The 22,925-nt window shown below is 33.6% G+C and overlaps 1 protein-coding gene and 1 pseudogene across 1 annotated transcript; both read right to left on the bottom strand.

Annotated features, from left to right (window-relative positions):
• Window positions 1-9,470: 9,470 nt before the first annotated feature.
• LOC132273625 (squalene epoxidase 3-like) lies at window positions 9,471-16,961 on the bottom strand (annotated as a pseudogene).
• A 2,352-nt stretch (window positions 16,962-19,313) lies between these two features.
• On the bottom strand, window positions 19,314-21,706 carry LOC132272441 (uncharacterized). The gene is made up of 5 exons (XM_059773592.1): window positions 21,481-21,706; window positions 21,217-21,278; window positions 20,934-21,119; window positions 20,384-20,687; window positions 19,314-20,290 (listed from the first exon to the last, which is right to left on the bottom strand). The coding sequence occupies exons 1-5, from the start codon at window positions 21,704-21,706 to the stop codon at window positions 19,314-19,316; spliced, it is 1,755 nt and encodes a 584-aa protein (XP_059629575.1).
• Window positions 21,707-22,925: the final 1,219 nt, after the last annotated feature.

Genomic DNA, 22,925 nt, shown 5'->3' with positions numbered 1-22,925 from the left:
TTTCGTAGCAAATATACATAACAGTATCTTATATAATCATTGACAAAAATAATGAAATACTTTTTTTCACCTCTAGTTGGCACAAATATAAGATAATATAATATATTACATAATATCATATTACAAAAATAACTCAACCAATATTGAATTATATCAATAATCTACTTATCTAACATGCTTACATAATATTGAACATATCAATATTTAGCATATTATCATATAATAATGTATATAATATTATTTTATTATATCTCAACTATTAGTATAATATTTACTTATTTATATTTTAAATAGAAATATATAATAAAATCTACGTAAGGAATGAATATGTCTTAAGATTTTTGGTTAATATATATATTTCAAATGATTTTTAAGATATAACTAACCCTATACTAATATGCCATAAGACATTTGTAATATGCTAAAAATAATTAATTAAATATTCAACTAGATATTTAATTAAACATGTAAATTAAAGTAATAAAATAATAATGATAAATAAAGAATCTGGATCAAGGCTAGTATTGGATACTATGTCTTTAAGACAAATTCACCCCGTTATGGTGCTAACGGACTCAGTGGCGTCTATTTCTCAGAATACAACGGTCTACATCCACCAGTAGCAGCACTACAAACTCGTGGATACAGCGAACCTCCTCTGTGTAATACTCTATCTGACTCAAAAATGTATCTATACTATATAAATAATGAATTGGGTGCAATCCGAATCACATGGTTTGGACTAAATTTAATATAGCTCAATGAAATTGGTTTTAGGACTAAGTTACTCCGACCACTTGACCGTGGCTTGAACTCACATCCACTTAGGTTGGGTTCATCTTGAGAGATGGACAGAATAATCAATTGATATTCTTAAATGGCAACCAAGGGTGGGTATTTATGAAGAAACTTGTGCCTCTTGGTTAATGGACGTGTCATTTACTTGCATCCCTTCTACATAATTTGGTTTAAACTACCATTCACACACCTATTCACCTTGGGTGTGGCTATTCACTTTGGGTGTGGTTCACATTGAACAGACATAAGTTTAGGTTGCACCTCTTCCTCTCACAACCCTTTATCGCACCTTTTAAGTGCAATGCATCCCTTAATAAAACGGAAAATTCCATTCATATATTCCAAAATTTATAGGGTAAATACATTCTAGTGGAACACTGTCTATCTGTATCTAGAAAGGATTTGAGATAATAAACTCTCTTCTATGCACACACCTTACTGATTTATCTATACACTCTTCTAAGAAGACAATGGCAACACAATGAGAATGCTTTATTTCAATTGCTTCTACCTATGTCTATAAGAAATATTGCTCTTTTCTGCAATATATTTTCATTCATAATGCTACTGTCAAAACAAATCATGTATTTACAGACCAAATCATGCACTACCAGGGAAATAGAAATCATTTGCTTCATTGAATTGACTTCTAAGAGTAGCAGGTCCATTGGTTATGAAAGAACTAATAGAATTGCACTTTAATTTATGCATCCAATAAAAACATATACAAAAGGCCATTTAATATCATGATTACGTACTTCGTTGTAAAGCAGAAAACTTGCTTAAAATGGATAAGAGAACATGAGTCCATCAATCAAGAAAAAAACAACAATTAGTTGTCAGATTACCCACCAATCCAAGTACGATACATTTACAAATGAGTTGCCTTAGCATAAGGGAGCAACTCAGCGACAGCATGAGTTGTACTAGCAACCTTATTAAAGACCTTTGTTTTGGTTCCTTTATAATTGTTACAAGGACTGATATGCATCATCGTCATCAAAGCATACCATCTCATTCTTTTAAGTGACATAACCTTGGGTTCACTACAATTAATCCATACAATTCAAAGCACCAATTACGATTAATTTACTCTAGTTATGATCATTACATCAAACTAAAGGGCATTAGGAGTAAAGTGTGGGGAAAAAAATACCCACCAACCGAAGTACGACACATGTACAAATGAACTGCTAATACTGTTCAACCAGTGTCCAAGCACAACGCCGTTAAATTGCTTAGGCTCTGTGGAGTTCAATTGGGATATGAATCAGTTTGCTAAGGTGACTACTATGTGAGAGCTATTTTCTTGGTTTAGAAATCATTACCTTAACTCCACTTCTTTAAAAAGTCTTTTTACAGTTTCTCTTTGGGGATATGGCAGGAAATGAATGCTAGGCTTCATGGTTCATCTCCTAGTGCTCCAGAGACAGTGGCTAGACAATTGATGCTGAAAGTGTTAAGACGTCCAGAATGTTTCTATTCACGACCTTCTCATTTAGCACATTTTCTTTATCTATTATTTTGTATTGGAAATGGGCATTCTCTAATGCTTGATTACTCTTTCCTTTTTCTTATTCCTATTTTTATTCATATAATGAGGGTATTCCTCTGTGCACATATACTTTAATTCTTGCTTCTTTAATACAATTCCACTCGTAAAAAAATATATATATTTGCAAATTGGCCAGATTGTCAATTTTAACCAAATTTTTTATATTTTTTTATTTTTGTAAAACTCCAAAATACCTTTAATAAGATTTGTGCACATAAGTGTTTTTATTTTGTTTTTTTAAGGGAATTTTAGGCATTTCTGTGTATATAATAGAATATCAACTCAATTTTGATTGTATGATTCGCATTAATAGTGTAATTGTTGACTTTTGTGGCTCAATTTCTGAGGTCAACAAATTCATCACCCATTTCATCATTCCTTGCATCATCAACTTAGGCTTCAAGAATGTGTAAACAACAAGTTTTTTGCGTGGTCACCAAGTAGCCTTGATCAGCAGCATTGTTTGGTAACCCTTTATTTCCATAGTGAAATATTGATCTGTATTCTCCCTGTAGACGTAGGCACAGCCGAATCACGTAAATCCTTATGTCGTTTGTGTGTGGGCTATTTATTTTTTCTTGTCAGTTATTTTTCTCTTGTTCTCATAAACTCCTACTTGGTCTTTATTTCATAACAAACTGGTATCAGAGCTCGGTTCGTGTATTGTGTACAGATATTGTCACCTACTAGTCTGAAGAGGAGAAGGAGCACATGTCACGTGTTACTTATGCTAGTGCAGTTGACAGCTTGATGTATGCAATGGTTTGCATTCGCCTGATATTTCACATGTAGTCAGTGTAGTTAGCAGATATATGGATAATCCAAGAAAAGAGCATTGGTTAGCCGTGAAGTGGATTGTTCGGTATTTGAAAGGTACTGCAGATATTGGCTTAGTTTATCAAAAGAACAGTGATGATTTTGGCAGCGTTGTTAGTTTTGTGGACTCCAACTACGCTGGTGATTTAGACAGAAGAAGATATCTGACAGGATACGTCTTTACTCTCTCAGATTGTGCAATTAGTTGGAAAGCAATTTTGCAATCTACAGTTGCTCTCTCTACTACAGAAACAGAATATATGGCGGCCACTGAAGCAGTGAAGGAAGCCATTTGGTTGAGAGGTTTGGTTAGTGTTTTGGATTTGTAGCAGAGCTCAACTATTATTTATTGTGACAGTCATAGTGCGATATATTTGACCAAAAATCAAATATATCACGAGAGAACCAAACACATTGATGTCAGATATTATTTTATTCAAGATATCATATCAGAAGGAATTACTACATTGATGAAAATTGGCACAGTTGAAAATCCAGCGGATATGATGACAAAGTCCATTTTGGATCTTAAGTTCAAGCATTGCTTGGACTTAGTTGGTATTCTCAAATATTGAAATTGCCCTTAGGAGCTTAGTAGAGAAGACAGTTTGTTTTGCAGATATATAGTGGCTCATTTGAATTTTTGTCAAGGTGGAGATTTGTTAACTTTTGTGGTTCAATTTATGAGGTCAGCAAGTTCATCACCCATTTCATCATTCCTTACATCATCAACTTGGGCTTCAAGAATGTGTGAACAAGAAGTCTTTTGCGTGGTCACCAAGTAGCCTTGATCAGTAGCATTGTTTGGTAACCCATTATTGGCTATAAATAGCCTTGTTCTCTATAGTGTTGAAGCATTCGAAAATCATTCATCCGTTGAGTGAGTGAGTTTGTAATAATATCAGTTGAAGAGTAAGAAAGATTTAGGTATAAATGGATTTTGGGTATGAGCTACTTAACCTTGTATCTCTTTGTTTCCATAATGAAATATTAATCTGTCTTCTCCCTATGGACGTAGGCACATCCGAATTACGTAAATCCTTATCTCGATTGTGTGTGCGTTATTTATTTTTTCTTGTCATTTATTTTTCTCTTATTCTCATAAACTCCTACTCGATCTTTATTCATAAGAGTAATGTACTTGATCAATGTAATGGAATCGACAATAAGGAAAGAAGGGCCTGTTGTTTTGGCCAAAGGCCATTTTTGCATGTACTATGTACCTTCTATTATTTATACAATTTGCTTAAAATTCAATATATATATATATATATATATATATATATATATATATACTTTAAATTTTATTTTATTTTATTTTTTTTCTGAAAGGTCAAAAAATAAAAAATGAAAAAATAGACTCGGCTTCTCTATGTTGTTGAGCTGGGTCCCCTGCTCCATCCAAACGTGAATAGCGCGCCAACTCAGCAGGAGCCAGATCCCTGAAAAAAAAAAAGCAAAAAACAAAACTTACCGAGTTAAAAATGGTGATGTTCTGGTTAAGAAAAAAAAAGAAAAAAGAATTGGCATTACGTTCCCTTAACGTGACCAGGTTCCCTCTCCTGTCTCTCTCTCTCTAACCATGTCCGGAAGAACCATCATCCTTTTATCAAGTAGCTAGATGTCTCAAGATGTCTAAGAATTTCAAAACGAGAGTACGTAATTTTGAAATTCTTAAAAAAGGATGAGAAGAATATATTGTTTAGACGAGAGAGATAAGAATGTAGAAATTTTGGGTTTTTGAAATCTCGCTAAAAAATGGAGAAGAATGAGGAAGAGAGAAGTATGGAGAAATTAGGCTCAAAATTTTGGTTATTTCTTTTGTTTTCCTTCATTTTCTCAATTACCAAACAGAGTCAGTTGTTTAGTTTCCCCAGGATTGTATTTTTTTTTTTTTTTTTTTTTCTGCATATTCACTTACAGAGGTTTTGATTTTACTTTGTTTTAGTAACGCAGGAGTCCATCAATGAGTCATCCAAGCTTGAAAATCAGTACAAACCAACTTAGCCTTTGCTGTAGATACACCCATCACCGACCCATAAAGGGGGATGGTGGCTCCAAGATACCCAGTTCCTCCTAGCATAGTTAAGAGTTAGGCAATGTTTGTCTTGATTCATTTCTTTTTGTTTTCTTTAACCAGAACGGCACTGCTTTTCAGTGTCAGTTACTCAGTTACTATGTTTCTTTTGTTTTTTTTAGGGATCTGGTCCCCGTTGAGTTGACTCGCTGTCCCTCATTGGATGGAGCAACAATGTACAGGAGCCAAATTCATTTCTGTGTCATGTTTTGTAATTTGTGAATCAGGATTCTTAAAACATTACAATTATTATAGGATAAAGGTAGTAAATTACAACTTTTTTGTTTTGAAAAATGATATAACTTCCCATCTATTTTGTCGATTTATCCTCCAAATCTAATGTAGCCTAATCAATTCACATCCAAAAATAACGCTGAAATCCCACCAAAAAACAAAAAAACAAAAAAAAAAAGAAGCCATTAACATAGAGCTTTGATGTGTTTTTCTTTTTATATTTAGCAGAGAATGGTGAAAAGGTTAGGAGTTGAGTAGGTGAAGAGGGCCCAAGTATAGAAAGCAGTGGAAGCTTTCTTTTGATCAAGCAGCCGACGTCTGTCCTTCCTGCGGCGACGCGGTGGATTGTGGCGGCAACGCTGAACATTGCGGAGGCAATGGAGGTCAAGCAGCCGGTGGCTCTGTGGGCTTTGAGAAGGAGGACCCGGGTGACTTGCTTGGCGTTGTTGTTGTTGTGGGATTTGTCCCGGCGTCAAGTCTCCGTGGCCGTGGAGGAGGAAGTCGTCGTCGTCGGGGCTTAGGAGCTCGACCATGGACCAGTTGTTGGGGTTTTCCATCTTGACGATCACCGGCATTCCTCGGTGTGGCTCTTTGGTCCACCAATAGAATGACGGTGCCATTTTGGGGTTGTAATCGCAAAGACCCAGTTCGCGAAATCAATGTCGGAGAGACTACCAACTCGTTTTTTGGAGCGACGAAGGAAGAAGAAGAAGAAGAGGAAGAGGAAGAGAGAGAAGAAATCCGCCTGAGAAAGAGATCGAATTAATTTTTGCTTCCCAAGTGGAAGATCTATCATTACCCCATTTATAATTTACTATAAGAATATACTCCATATTTTTATATTGTGTGTCAAAAGTAATAATGCCAAAAATAAAAAAAATAAAAGAAAAATGAATATTGGAATAAGAATTTTTTCTCGTATGGAATTAAATGGGGGCGAAACTTAAATCACATAAAACGGGAGTGGGAGCAAGAGCCGCAGAATTAAGTCATAAGTAATGAGAATTTGAGCGCGCATAGAACGTGAAAGCGGAAATACGTTAGGAACGTGAGAACGACACATATTGATAAGGATTGTGTGACTTATTAAATACTAAAATTTTGTTACTATCATATATTTAACGGATTTCTTTCTCATATAAGATGGAGAATATCTCACTAAATTTTTAGTAAAAACCCCTTCTTATGATAAATGAAAATTTTCTATCTTGTTGATTATTTAAATTCATCTATTTTAATTTTTTTTTATTTTTCTCCGTCACCAACTTTTATTGGTCTGCACAGTAGGATTCCACAATAGGGATGGCAACGGGGCGGGTTTGGAGCGGGTTTTCCTAAATCCCACCCCGCCCTTTTTAATTTTTGTCAAGTCCATGCCTGCCCTGAGACCTGCAACGGGTTGGATTTTCATGTCCAGCCCCGCCCCGTTAGGAAATACTGTGCCCCTGTGCCCGCCCCGCTAATAAATTTTTTTCTCCCAATTTTTGGAACTTAAACTCATGCTATTTAAATGTGCAAAGCCTAGAAATGACACAACATAAATAAAATTATGTATCCCAATAAAAATAAAAAAAAAATAACATGCACATAATATAATTCAAAGAACATAAAGTTTAATACAACCAAATCACAAGAAGTTCTAAGCTCCAACTTCCACCATAACCAAAACAAAAGCAAATTTAATACCAAGTTTACATCCCAAATTAGGATTGTAAGTGATGGGTAATTGAGTAAGCCGCTAAAATAACTTATTAATATATATATATATATATATATATAGTTATATGCGGGGCGGGGCGGGACCCCTAGGATATGTATACTGAACCCTTACCCCGTCCCGTGATTCTCGACGGATACAAAATTTGTATCCATGTCCGCCCCAATGGTATAAAAATTGTTCCCATATCCGTTATTAATGGGGCGGGACCCTGACGAGGCGGTAAAAATTGACATCCCTATTCCACAACGAGTCCCTCCATCTGCTGTGGGGCCACAACAATAACCAGAGATTTTGGGCATGGAATTAGACAGCAGAGAATGTGACCGAAGTGAAGAAAGAGAAAGAAACAAACAAAGACAAAATCTAAGGAATTGAACAAATAGTTTTGTAGTGAGTCATGACTATCGACGGTATATGATCTCACATCACCAAGTGGAGCAATTTTTTAATGCTCCATCTGTTTGATACATTCATTTTCATTGTCACTCGCATCTCCCAAAATAAAGAAACTAAAAAAGACAAAGAAATAAAATAAAAAAAATAATTTTATGTTCACATAAAATTGAATGTGTTGGATTAGATCGATCTTAGATGGAACTAGAATGACTTTTGACAATGGGATTGCAACCAATATGTTTTATGCAGCGTTTTAATCAATATCAATACTTCTTGAAGATGTATGGAGGTAGGAAGGGGTTAGATTTTAATGACAAAAATAATTATAATAATCTATTTTTACTGAGAATAAACCGAGATTAAAGATTATATGTTTGCCAAAAATATTATAAAAGCTCACTATCAAAAAACTTTGAATTCCCCAAAAACTCCAAGAATTTTGGGACAGGTGGAGTTTTTATTTATATTACGATATGGTTAGACCATTAAGAGAGATGGAAAGGGCACAGGTGGAGTTTTTATTTATATTACGAAATGGTTAGACCATTAAGAGAGATGGAAAGGGCGAACGCTTGGTATATTTTAGGGATGGCAAAATAGGTCAGAAATCATTAACCTGTTCATATCCGCACATTTTTTAATGGTTATGGATGAACCATATTTAATTTGAGGGTCAAGATAGGTTGAGTAATTTTTAACCACTTAATTTGAGGGTCAAGATGGATTGAATATGGTGTTGTGTATTTATTATGTAATGGATGAAATATGAATTAAATATGGTTGATAAATACACAACACACATCTATTCTATACACTCAACTCATTTCTCTGTCTAAAATTCTCTCATTCACAATCCTATCTCTCTAAACAATCATCTCTCTCTAAACTTGTCTCTCAAGCCTCTCATCAATTCCCTCTGTCTAGAAATTTTTTCTAAAAAAAAATAAAGAATTAAAAATAATTTTAAAAAATTTTAAAATTAAAAATAATATTAAAATTTTAAAACCTTCTAAAAAAAATAATTTAAACATAAAAATAATTAATTTTTTTTAAAAAAATAATAATTAATTTTTTAAAAAAATAATAATAAATTTAAGAATAAATAAAAAATTTTAAAAAATAAAAATAAATAATAAAAAAATTCAGAAATTCAAAAATTCAAAAATTAAAAAATTAATTAAAAAAATTTCAAAATTTCAAAAAATTTAAAATTTTTTTTATGATAGTTAAGCTTTATTAAGATGTCATCCCTTTTAAAGTTCCTATTAAGTAGTCCAGGTTTATTAAGATTCCATCCTTTCTTATGGAGAGAAAAAGATCAAGTTGTAAAATGGACCACAATCATGGTATTATATAAAAATTTATATTTATATAATGGTTCTGTTTGGTCATGATTTTTTTAATGATAGTTAAGCTTTATTAAGATGTCATCCCTTTTAAAGTCCGGGTTTATTAAGATTCCATCCTTTTTTAAGGAGAGAAAAAGATCAAGTTGTAAAATGGACCACAATCATTGTATTCTTATCCCTACCAATTAATGACATATTGCTATGTATGTGAGAGTTGACGGTTGAAGGATTCCAATCTTAGGATATCTAAGATTCCACGCTGTGCTCAAATTCCGTGACCTCATTTCCTCCTTTGCTGATGAAACCGGTGACTTGTCGTAATATCAAGCAGACATTAGGTTTTAAAAAAAATTAAAAAATAATAATAATAATTAAAAAGAATAATTAATGGGTCAACGAGTTGACCCTGTTCATTTTCAATCCGTTCTGAATATAGGCTTGACTCATGTTGACCCGCCCATTTCAATCCAACTCAAATCTTGGCCAACCTGCCCATTTGTCACCCCTAATATATTTCACAAATCTAAAGAAATATATGAACACGTGGAGTTACTTTCATCTACTATGAATTCACAACCGTTCTATGCTTAATTAGGAATATTAAACTAGACAGATGCATCCTAGAATTACTTTGATCATGTCCCAAAACACCTCCTATTGGAATAAGCAGCACTCGATGGAATGGAATTCTAAGATAACTTTAATTAATACATCTGATTTTCAGTTTCTAGTTCTCACAAAAATTCAAAAAAATTGGTAACATAACTCCCCGTCACTAAGAACGTACAGTGTAAGGTAGTTGAGAATAAAAGCTTCAAGCATAAACCAACTTGATATCGATCTGTTATGCCGAATTTGATTGATATTTCATTTACCAGCAGGAGGAGCTCTATGATATGCTGGAATGGTTGCAGGGAAGAACAGTTGCCTAATTCCTTCAGCCTCTATGATGGAGAAAATGATTCCTGATCCTATCTGGAAAACAAACTTAAACATCAAAAGTCTATGTATAGAGAATCATTTTTTCTTTTCCCTTGTGCTTAACATTATCTTGTTTGAAATTATGAGATTCTTGCAACAAACAGAAAGAAATTAATGTAAAATTCTAAAATATTAGTGTGTGTGTGTGTATATATATATATAGATATATATATGTTCTAGCTGCCTACCAAAAGCATTCTCGCTCCAAGGTACAGTCGTTTAGGTGAAGGAAAGGGTAGCAACAGACGACCAACACCATATATAGCCACAGCAAAGAAATTGAGAAGTAATCTTAGTGGGCGAGTGTTTAGACCAGAGACTAGAGCCACAGCTTCTCTCGAACAAAAACCTCCAAGGCACAAATGGTCAAAACATGTTTGACGCATTTCCTTCCTTGCTTCATCAGAAGATGCACACAACACTTTGTATAGGGCTCCTGCCATGGTATTTATTGTGGATGCCATTGGCTGCGAAAAAACAAAACCTAATCAGATAACAAGTTTCATAAATAGTGAAAAATAACATCTCTATAATACAGACTGCTTTTACATTTCAACAATTTATTTGGAAAGTTTAAACATAAATGAACACTCAGCCAATTTCAAATTTGTATTTCTTATTTTTCTGTTGCCCTTCTTATGCATGATTGACTGATTGAGGTAGGAACAGGGGGTGTAAGGTTTACAAAATGTCTTATTTACTGTTTCATATTTTGAATGAGAAATAAAATTGGCACACTTATGAAAAGCTTCAGTCACTGAACCTCTTATTGTATATGGGAACAAGAAGTGGAGGGCTTCAGAATCTATTGGAGCATTAATATCCCCCATCCCCCCTCCCCACATAAAAAATAAAAATAAATAAAATAAAAGCACTAGAATATTAATTTAGCTTACCTTGCGCAAGGTATAAAAAGATTCAAGATATCTGCAAAGTGAATCTGCATCATTCAGTTCATGTAGCTCTTTAAGAAGATTCCGCAGTACAACAATATCAGAAAATGCCACAGTCATTCATTCCTCCACCGGTTAAAGGATGACGCATGTTGAAAGCATCACCTATTAAAAGGACTCCAGGAGTAGAATGGGGAGCAGCTGGCATAATTCTATTTGGCATTGTTCTTATATTTCCTTTATCAATTGCAACTATAAATGCATTATGCAGCTCATGTGGTATCTGATACAAGCACCATAATCCAAGGCAATCGACAAAAATGAGATGGAGAATCCAAACTTTAAGTAAAAAATAACCACAATAACAGGGCATATATGATATTTAAAAAAGTTTAGTGAAAAACTATACATACCTGGGGAGCCGCTGTGGTTTTCAAATAGTTGGCCATTTTACCATTACCAATAGAAGATAGCTTTTGACCGGGTATATCAACCATACAACGAATTTCAGTACTACTGATTGGATAAAATAAGATCGGTGACGGATCTGCTAAAATAACATGCACATAATTTGGAAATGGAAGTTGACAGTTCTCCAAAACCAAACCAACAAAGCAAGATGGCACATCCACCTGTGGAACTCAAAAATAGGGAAGTGTATCTCATGGGTCTGGAGCAGATATTAGCGGGACAGATTGTGTCGCTCATCAAGTCAATGAAGTTAATAAAGGGTCAAGAGTATTACTTGACTATAGATGTTTGTATGTGCAGGCGGATTTAGGATTTTAATTCAGAGTGGGCGGCAGTGTAAAAAAAATAAATTATAATTTAAACAAGAAGAGCAAAAAACAAAAATTACATATTATATACATCATTTTTAAGTGCAAAAAGAAGAATGTTAAGAAGTAGAGGGCCAAAAAAAATTAATAAGAAGAAGATGAAGAAAAAAAAAAAAGGAAAAAAAAATGAGAAATTTGAAAGGAAAAAAACAAATGAGTTTGAGTAAAGAAGGAAAATTTAAATTTTTTTTTTTTTTAAAGGAAATCAAAAGAATATTAAGAGCAAAAGAAAAAGAAAAAAAAATTAAAAAACAATTTTAAAAATTTAAAATTGGGGGGGGGGGTTGGTAATAGAAGTGCAAATTAAAATAAAAAATTATTATATTTTACAGTGGACGGGGCCAAGCTAAGAGGGGCATGTGTCCCCCTCTGGGTACACACTGGCTCCGCCATGAATGTTTACTATATCAGTCAATGAAATAATGTTAATTTGTATAGCCAAAGACTTCAGATTTCTACCTTAGGGTTGCAAAGAGAGCTCCGCAAATTTGAAAAACAGCCATCACAAACAATCGTATGAGGAGCACATGCCCTACGCTCCTGACCAGTCTTGGTTTTGTACAATACCCCCCTAATAGCTCCATTTTCTTCAAGCAGGGATGTCAGTATTCCTTGCTCAAGTTGTACACTAAATAGAAAATTGCATGTCAAAAAGAGACAATGGAATAAAAAAAAGTAAAATTATAAAATAACAATTGGAACTCTCCCTGAAACACTGTTGAAATATACTAGTTAACAGTTACTATATATTGTTATAGACATTTTAATAAAAAACATAAAAAAAATATTTATTATAAATATTATTATATGAGTTACATAATATATATATTAATCATTATTACATGAGTTAAATTATATTTATGAGGTATATTATTTCAATCATTATTTCTACCATTATATTACCTTAGACGTTACATATTTATTCTCTATATATATCTCTTATATGTGTGGCAATTGAGTAAAGTGATATATGGTAGAGTGATATGTTGCAGAGGGATCTGTTATAAAATTTCGTGTATAAGGTTGTGAGCCTATTTTTTTAAGAGAATTTTTACATATTGAGTTTGTGAGTAACAAGATTTATATAGACTTAGACCTAGTCTTCCTATGGTCGTGCACATGAAGGAGACGCCGCTGCGAGCTGATTGTGTTGTATCTTGGAGCTGACTAATTTCGCTAATACTTGCACGAAGGGGAGAGTTATCAGCTTTAGGTCAATGTGTTTACACATGTCTCAACAATCAAGCCAACACTTTCTTACCTATTTTAATATTATTTTCATTTTCATAATTTATATTATTATATTAATTTTCTATTACAGAATTATTATATTGTTAAATCCTTATTCATCTTTATATCCATGTTGTTCATATTGTTGTATTTATTTTATTGAAAGAATTGTAAAGTGTTATTAATGTATTATTCAGTAATGAATTATTTATTATTTTATTTCATTGTGTAATGTTGAATTGATTTATTGTATTTGTTTTGTTTTATAAATTATGTGAAATTTTCACAACATATATTATGATGCCATGGAAGCATAACTCAATAAGTTATACTACAGTACTAAATAAAAGCAATTGTCAAGGAATAGGAAGTAAAGACACTTCTTGTTTTGAGAAAGAAATTATGATTACAGAAATTAATGTAGATTTTAAGATCAATTTATTAAACAAATAAAAAAAATAAAAATAAATCATTCCCTTAGTAATTTGTAGAACAGTAGAGATAATTAAACAACTGATTATTTGCAACAGTAGGCAATAGATCGAGTATACTTGGGAAGGGTAGCAACTTTTTCCCTCATCCTCTGTATGAACCGTCCATTGTGGAAGCCTCTCCCAGCCAAATTTGGATGAAACTTTTCCAGCGGATAAGACTGTTTAGCATTTCTATCATCTTTGAAAAAAGCAATTCCAAGTAGTCTCTGACCATCAATATCCTCCACACAATCTGTATGAAGTTGAAGTGCTTCTTGTGTTTTAGATTTCACAACCAAATCAATATTTATGTCTATACATAAAGAAGAGAATCACCAACTGCCAACTAGTTCGTCACCACACCAAACATTGCTCAGAATAAGTTTTCTAAAAATTTCAATTTTCTAATAGGAGGCTATTATAAACTCTAAAATGCGTGCTAAGTTTCATGCATACCTTCGAGCCCCAGTTCAATCAGCTTCAAGTATCCACCTGGTTGTAGCACTTCACCAACAATTCTGTCCGGCTCTGTCAAATCTCTCTCAATCACATGAACTCGCCATCCGTCCTGCAATAAGTAGCAAGAAACAAGATTGTAACTGAAGGTTTTTACATAGAGAAACAATATTGAAATTCATTCCAAAATAAAAAAACAATATTGAAATAAATTTTTTATGTTTGCAACTCAAAACCAAAAAATACAGGATTAGGGCATGGTGCAACAAAAAATGCAGTGTCAGCTTGCAACTCAAAACCAGTTCCTTCAACAAATGACCTGGTTTTTTCACAACACTTGTTTTCAGTAAGTGAAGAACTTTGTATTTAAACAAAGGACTGAGTGAACCTGATATTTCCTCTACACATTCATTGATTTGGTGAAGTATTCTCAATAAACACGCACAGAACTATAAGGCTTTGTTTGGTTAAATAAAAATGACATGAAAGGAAAAGAAATGGAAAGTTTTTAAAAGTTTGATCATAAGTAGGAAAATGAAACTTTTGTGGGGAAGTAACTTCCCAGAACCACCTTCCACACAAAATATTCCTACAAAAAAAAATACACCAACTTTTTGTTTCCTTATTATATTCCATTTTTACCTTTTAAAATTAAATGTGTTTATACAAAACTTTTGATAAGAAAAGAATAATAGTTATATCTCTCTGGGCGTACTAGAGAGATATAACTATTTTATATATATATATACACACACACACACAGTTCTGTTCATTTGCTTCCTAGTGTATAAGGAGCAATATACGCCACTTTTATTTCAATCATTGGATGATCCAATAACTGAAATTAAAAACAACTATATTATTTATTTTTGGTATTTTAAGACTAAAACCACTCAATTTGAGTGTTTTAAATAAAATAAAACACCTTCTAATAAGCCAAATTTTACCCGTGTTAGTATATAATTAGATAATTTAGATGAAGATTGTTTCATTATTATACAATTAATTTTTTTTTTCTTCAATCTCAGCATTTTTTTTTTCCCATAATTTCTTTATTACATATAGTGGAACATTTATAAATAAAAAAAAATGTCACTCATCAATCAGTTAAGGTGGCCTATTTAAATTACGTGTGTGTGTGTGTGTGTGTGTGTGTATATATATAATTTAGATTCTTATATTGCTTTTATTTAAATAAAATAAAATGTAGTTTTATTTAATCATTTGTCATATTTAATAAAAATATGGACAATTAAGGTAAATCACGTTTTTTTAAAATATATATATAAATTTTCAGTTATACAAATTGTGAAATGAAATTTTATATTTTTTTCAAAACAATTTCATGCTAACCAAATAAATCCTTAAAAAATTTAATTTTCTTTCCTTCATTCACTTCACTTTGACCGTCCAATACTGATTTCCATCTAACCAAACGATCCTAAAGGGCTCTATTTGTTTTGACACAAAATAGTTCTTTTACAAAAAAAATTTCCTTAAACTTAGGGCAAATTACACTAACTTCTTTTAAGGTTTGGGCAAATTACACATAAATATAGCTTTTGATCTTTATTACTTTGACCTCTCAGGCTCTATTTATTTTTTGTTTTTTATTTTTATTTTTTTCTACAAAAACAGAAACATAATCAAATGTCAAAAAATATATATATATATATATATATATATATATATATATATAATTTAATAATATGAAATTGGTGTGAACATTATATTACCCTATCTGAAACAAAATTAAAAAAAAAAAATTTAAAATTTAATAATATGAAATTGATGTGAAATTTGATATTTTTCATTTTAATGGTATTTTTGTTGTTTCATGTACATTAAAATATAATATTATTAAGGTCTTTTAACACAAGAAAATGAAAATTTAGTCATTTTTTTAAAATTTTATTAACTGAGTGTCTTTGAGGAGGAAGTCAAAGTAATAAAGACCGAGGATGCACAGATACTTCTATTAAGGCGTCGTGGTGGTATCAGACACTTTCCAAATATGCAGATATAGGATACGGCTAGAAGTATTCTAAATTGTAAAAAAAAAAAAAAAAAAAAAAAAAAAAAAAAAAATTCTAGTCGGACATGACATGGACAGAATGGCAAATGTAACGTTTTGGCCACTTTCAAGATACTGCATGCGAGGTATTTTTTAATTATTTTTCTATAATTCATTGCAATCTAAAATATATTATGAGTTAATTAAAAAAACAATATAAAATTTAAGAAAACAAATATAACAAACATTTATCTCTTAATTTCAAATTAATAATTTATTTATGACTATATGAATAAAATGGCAAAAAAAATATGTTATTTATTATATATAAAAATATATATTATGTTATATTTTTTTGACGTATCTGTGCCTATTCTATTTTTTTTTAAGATTTGATGTATAATCGTGTCCATATCTATATAGGTAGGACAGAACATCATACACGTGTAATTTGTCCAAATCACAAGAAAGTTCAGTATAATTTACCGTTGAACTTATGTAAAAAATAATATTAATATTAATTACATTCCATCCCGAACTTTACTTGTTTGCCGTTAAAAACTTTTCCGTGGAACAAACAGGCCACCAACAAAAATAAATAAATAAATTGTAAAGGAACTTCCAAGGTGATAATTTTCCGACGAAACAAACAGTTCGAAAAGGGTAAAAGCTAGTAGAAAACTAACCTTTCCAAGGGTGTGAGCGAGGGCGGCACCGGTCACACCCGCTCCGACGATGACGACGTCAGATTTGGGTATGTCGCTTTCTCTCTCGACTCCTCTGCAATTACAAATGTGGGCGACTCTTCCCTTTCTCTCTCTGGCCCTGCAGGTTCGGGTGTTGATGGTGTTTGTCGTTGGGCAGGTGTGATCGAGGAGGATGAGAGAGAAAGTGGAATGGCGAGTCCATTTATTGGCGAAAACAGAGGGTGTTATGGTCAGAGTTGGAATTAGAGGCGAGTGGTAACAGAAACAATGTTGCAGTCTGTTGATCGAACGATGAGCTAATCCCGGTGGGCGATGGAAGGACCCCTGAATCAGCATTCTGGTTGGTTTTGACTGACTGGGTTATTGTCTTCGATCTTTTGAAGCTCTCTGCTATTTCTTCATGCTAACTTAATGTGAAATCATACTTCAACGACACAAATCTTGGAATTGGTGGTTGGTTGGGTCGATGGTTTTAATGTAAGATATTTTCTTTTATATGTGACCCACAATTTGGACACGAAATTTACTTTGTACAAATGTATTTAAAATTTATATTTATTTGTGATCAATGATTTATAAGAATAATTAAAAATTAACATTTAAAGTCATCGATTACACATTTTTATCTAATACTTCTTTATTTTTCTAATTTTTTGTCCACTGCACCTGCACGTTTTAATATCCTAACATTACATTAAATAATTGTCCCTAATTTTGAAACTTTTGGTGTTTGAATTTCATTTACATTATATGATTAAATTTGTGTGGCCCCATTCTCATAACACTCTCCTAACTCCAGAAGCAAGCAAAAACAAAACAAAACAAAAAAAACAATACTCCACAAGCAACAACCTTGCTGCTTACCAGTAAAATGCAAGTGAAATAAAATGTAAAAATTATTATAAAAAAATGGACTTTGGGAGGTTTTATTTCTTGAAGACGGGGTTAAAGTAAACATTTTTTCAAATTTATAGACTTTGACCAAAATTTGATGTGGATATGAAAAAATATTATTCATTTTTCCACACTATCCTTAGTATATTCGAAACTACTTTTATACTTGTAAGTACAACTTTTATGCACAGAGGTATATAACATTTTTGTGCATATAAGTACCCGATCAAATATACCGGTCTTGAGATAGAGATATTACTTTTGTTCACAAAGGTATCACTTTTATGAAGGTAAGTACCACTTTTGTACGGATGTACCACTTTTATGCACAAATGTATCACTTTTTGTGCAGAGCATTTTGATTATTTGATTAGCACAAAAATGGTACATGTGTGCACGAAAGTGGTACCTCTATGCATAAAAGTAGTACTTACACGTACAAAAGTAGTGTTGAAGATACTAAAGATAGTTTGGACAACTAAATAGTATTTTTTCATGTCCACATCAGATTTTGATCAAAATTCATGAATTTAAATAGTGTTGAATTTGACCCCGTCACTTGATAATAAAACCTCCAAATTTTCTCAAATAAAAGTCTAGCAAAAAAAAAAAAAAAAATGAATTCAATATTGTTTATATGTAACAATGGTGCTGTCTGTGTATAAAATAACTTTGGTGAGATGAGGATTTGTCAATTTTTGTCCATTTTAATATAAACTGTTTTGATATGTGCACGACACTAACACTATCTTTATATAATATTGTTTGATTATCTTTTATAGAAAAAAATTCTTTTGATACGTGCAAGTATCATGATGCTTGGTCTAGATTTGATACTAACAACATACTACGTACAATATACCAATTTTGAGCACTTTTTTTATTTTTAATCTCAGAGATAATAAATTTTTTCGCCCCTCTGATTGATTAGAAGCACGGATTCTATGATATTAAATAGACAACACAATATGATTGTATACACTGACGTTGCAAATCATAGGGCACCGACATGAGATATTCAAGGATAAGAACATATATAATTATATATGCATATAATTTATTAATAGAGAGATCAATGTAGCCAGATTTTCTAAAATAACGATTGCAGACGAAATGTAATATTATAATGTATATAATCACGCTCTTATTATAACGTACTTTAACATTACTCTTTCCCTGTATATAAGAATATCTTTGTTGCAAGTTTCACTGGAGGCCATGCAAGCATGTCAAATTTTCTTTTGTTGTATTTGGCGGTATGGAATTACAGTCTTGGAATTGAAATCGAAATTGGAATTAAAATTTGTAAAATTAAAGAATTTTTGTTCAATTTTCTGAATTACTTCTCTCCAATTTCAAAATTCCAATTTCATACCTGCCAAATAGAGCCATCATGAAATAATAATAATAAAAAAATGTTTCAATGAAGGACAATACTTAGGCCCTCACTAGTGAGGATCTATAATATACTCACCGCTGATGTGTATCAATAATAAATGAACACGTCCTATTTTAATTACTAAATCATAAATGGTAATCAAATCACTATCTCTGATTTAGTAAGTGAATATGATGTTGAACTGATTGCTGAAACCTTTATGGCCCGTCTCCCCTGTTTGATAAGAATTCATCCTCAAGTTAAGACAGAAAGAGTGCATCTCATCTGGCGGAAAATACTCAAATAGATCTGCAACATTAAATGTAGGAGAAATTGTCATGTCTTTGGGAAGCTCAACAACGTAACCATTATCATTAATCTTCTTCAGAATCTGATAAGGCCCATATTTCTTGTTTTTCAATTTGTTGTAGGTACCAACAGGAAACCTCTATTTCTTTGCATAAAAACACCATAACTAAATCTCCTTCTTGAAATACTTTCTTTCACCTCTTCTTGTCTGCTGCTTCCTTGTATTTCGCATTGGCTTGTTCAAGATACATTCGAACCTTATCCTGAATGGCTTGGATGCGATCTGCCATGTGTTCTGCAACAACACTCTTTCCAGGCAGCTTCGGAAGTGGGACCAAATCCAATGTATGCTTTAGCGGATGATAGTAAACAATAGCAAAGGGCGACTTGCCCGTTGACCGATTAACCATGCTGTTATATTCGAATTCCGCCTGTGATAACGCATGATCCCACTGTTTTAGATTCTCACTAGAAATACAACAAATCAGATTGCCTAAAGTCTGATTGACGACCTTTGTTTGACCATCAGATTGCGGATGACTAGTGCTGCTGAAATTCAAAGATGTATCAAAACGCCTCCATAAAGTCCTCCAAAAATGGGATAGGAATTTGGTGTCCCTATCAGAAGTGATGGACTTAGGAACGCCATGAAGACGAACAATTTCTTTGAAAAGCATATTTACAACATGTGTAGCATCAGAAGTCTTCTTGCAAGATATGAAATGAGTCATCTTAGAATAACGATCAACAACTACAAAAACTGAATCTACCCCTCGTTGAGTGCGTGGAAGTCCTAGGATAAAGTCCATAGACAAATCTTTCCAAGGACAATTTGGTGTAGGTAGAGGGATATAAAGACTAGTGTTTTGAGACTGACCTTTAGCAAATTGACAGATTGGACACCACCGCACATAGTTGCCAACATCCCCCTTAAGTTGTGGCCAATAATATCGCTCTTTGACTAAAGCTATGGTCTTATCTCGACCAAGATGTCCACCTAGACCGCCACCATGTAATTCATGAATAATCTGCTCACAAAGGGAACTCCTCGGAACACAAAGCTGATTACCACGAAAAAGAAATCCCTCGTGTATGTCCATACTCTCAGCAACCTGTCCAGTCTGACACTTAGCCCAAAATTCCTTGAAGTCATCATCTTCCCCATACAACACTTTCAAACAGTCAAAACCCACAACTTCAGCTCGCAAAGTCACCAGGAGTGCTGCTCTTCATCTAAGTGCATCAGCAACTCTATTCTGCTGACCTGACTTATGCCTTAAGGAAAAGGTAAATCGCTGTAAAAAAGAAACCCATCTGGTATGCATCCTGTTAATATTATTCTGGCTGTTGATGAACTTCAAAGCCTGATGATCAGTGTAAATAACGAACTCTCTCTGCACTAGATAATGCTCCCAAACCTTCAAGACACGTACCACTGAATAAAACTCAAGCTCATAGGTAGTCCACTTCTTCCTTGCATTACTAAGCTTTTCACTATGGAACACAACTGGTCTACCCTCTTGGGAAAGAATAACACCAACTCCAATGACTGAGGCATCACACTCAACCTCAAACAATTTCTCAAAACTTAGCAATGCTAGAATAGGTGCATTGGACAGTTTTTCTTTGATCAGCGCAAAGCTCTGTTCTGCCTCTTCACCTTATTTAAATTTTCCCTTCTTCATGCATTCTGTAATAGGAGCAACAATACTGCTAAAATTTCTAAAGAATCTCCGATAAAATGTTGCTAAACCATGAAAACTGCACACATCGCCTATTGTTTTTGGCGTGGGCCATTCTCGAATTGCTCAAACTTTTTCCTCATCAACCCAAATGCCTTTAGCACTCACCACAAAATCCAGAAACAGTAAACTATTGGTCATAAAAGTGCACTTTTTCAGATTGATGTACAACTTGTTTGCCTGCAAAACTGTCAGTACCTCCTTCAAGTACGATTGATGCTCCATATCTGACTGATTATAAAATAGACAACAACGAATCTGCCAATAAAAGGTTTCAACACCTGATTCATAAGCCTCATAAAAGTGCCTGGAGCATTAAATAATCCAAACGGCATCATTGACCATTCATACAGACCCTCTTTAGTCTTGAAAGTAGTCTTCCATTTGTCCCCTGGTCTAATACGAATCTGGTGGTAGCTGCTTCTCAAATCAATTTTTGAAAAGAGTTTTGAAACAGTCAACATATCCAACATATCATCTAATCGTGGAATAGGAAATCTGTACTTGATGGTGATCTTGTTAATGGCTCTGCTATCGATACACATACGTCAACTAACATCCTTCTTTGGTATTAACAAAGCTGAAACAACACACGGACTCATACTCTCCCTTACCATACCTTTCTGAACCAACTCTGTAACTTGGTCCTGCAGAATTTGGTACTTCTTTGGACTCATGCGATAGTGCGGTAAATGCGGCAGACAAGCACCAGGCACAAGATCTATGTGGTGCTGAATATCTCGCATAGAAGGTAGACCACTAAGCAACTCGTCTAGAATAATCTCCCGAAACTCTTCAAGTATGGGTTGTATCACTGTTGGATTTGCAGAAGGAGTATCAGACATCTTTTCTCCAACCACCAGCGCCAAAAACTGTACGGACTCCCTGGCCTCCTCCAAAAACTATTGCTCACTACCAATTAAAATAACTCACTTTCCCTTGGTTTGTGAAACCTTGGAAGAATCCCCTTCGGTTATAAGACCCAGCACAATCTTCTGCCCTCCTTTATCAAACATGTAAACATTATCTCTGCCCTTATGAGTTGCATTAACGTCAAACTGTCATGGTTTGCCCAGAATCAAGTGACAAGCATCCATATCAACAACATCGCACAACACCTCATCAATATACTTATTACCAATAGAAAAGGAAACCCGACAGATATTTGTAACCCTTATTTCTGCCCCTTTTTTAATCAAACCAATTTTGTAGGGACTCGGATGTTTCTCTGTTTTCAGCTCTAACTTCTGGACCATCGCCCTTGATACAATATTCTCGCTACTGCCACTATCAATAATAACATCACAGACTTTCTTATTGACAGTGCATCGTATCCGAAATATATTGTGCCTCTGTGGATGCTCTTCCATTTTCGGGGCAAGTAACAGCTTTAGCACAACTAGAGAATGGGATAGTAGATCCCCCTTATCTTCTCCGATCATCTCTTCCTCATCGTATAAAGGAAACCCTTCGTCATCTTCTTTATCTTGATCCTCCTTACCCCTAGGTTCTATTAAGTTGACTGAGCACCTTTGTGGACATTCATTAGATCGATGTTTTGGCTGCTCGCATCGATAACACTTAATAGGGTTGGGCCAACTGTAGGGATTATTTTTAGATGTATCCGGACTTGCTATGGGAGCTGTTCTGGTTTTTTTTGGCTGACTACTAGTGCTAGCCAAATCAGGTATTGCTGGAATAGAAGGTTGAGAATACATGGGTTGTTTTGCTTTGTTCGTCGTTAAACGTGTTGAATTAAAGTAATTCCTGGAGCTAGTCGGTGTTTTCGCTTTCTCCAAAAAGGCCTCTGCCCTGGTTGCTGTATTCGTGGTTTCTGGTAAAGTGTAAATTATCTGTGTTGATACCCTATCATGAATGGCATATCGCAGACCATTTAGATAACGAGTAACTCGTTGCATCTCAGTTTCCCATAGGTCGTTCCGAGACGTCAACCGATTGAATTCCTCCGTATAGGCCTGAACCGTTCGAGTTCCCTATTTGCAATCCTCATACTTTTGGAATAAAGTTTATTCATAATCTGGTGGCAAGAATCTTCCCCTTATT

The sequence above is a fragment of the Cornus florida genome, unplaced genomic scaffold (genome assembly GCF_030987335.1).
Source record: "Cornus florida cultivar Cherokee Brave unplaced genomic scaffold, ASM3098733v1 CherokeeBrave_3.0.0_Hap2_Chr09, whole genome shotgun sequence".
Classification (NCBI taxonomy): Eukaryota; Viridiplantae; Streptophyta; class Magnoliopsida; order Cornales; family Cornaceae; genus Cornus; species Cornus florida.
Note: the sequence above shows the minus strand (reverse complement) of the source record. Positions and strands in the feature narration are given on the sequence as shown.

Excerpts from the sequence above, each read along its gene's own strand:
- LOC132272441 (XM_059773592.1), bottom strand. The coding sequence starts at position 21,706 with ATGTCTGATACTCCTTCTGCAAATCCAACAGTGATACAACCCATACTT. Across the intron at positions 21,279-21,480 it reads TACAGAGTTGGTTCAGAAAG|CTACCACCAGATTCGTATTA; the intron begins GTATGGTAAGGG and ends TTTGAGAAGCAG. Across the intron at positions 20,291-20,383 it reads TTCCTTAAGGCATAAGTCAG|TGTTGTATGGGGAAGATGAT; the intron begins GTCAGCAGAATA and ends ACTGTTTGAAAG.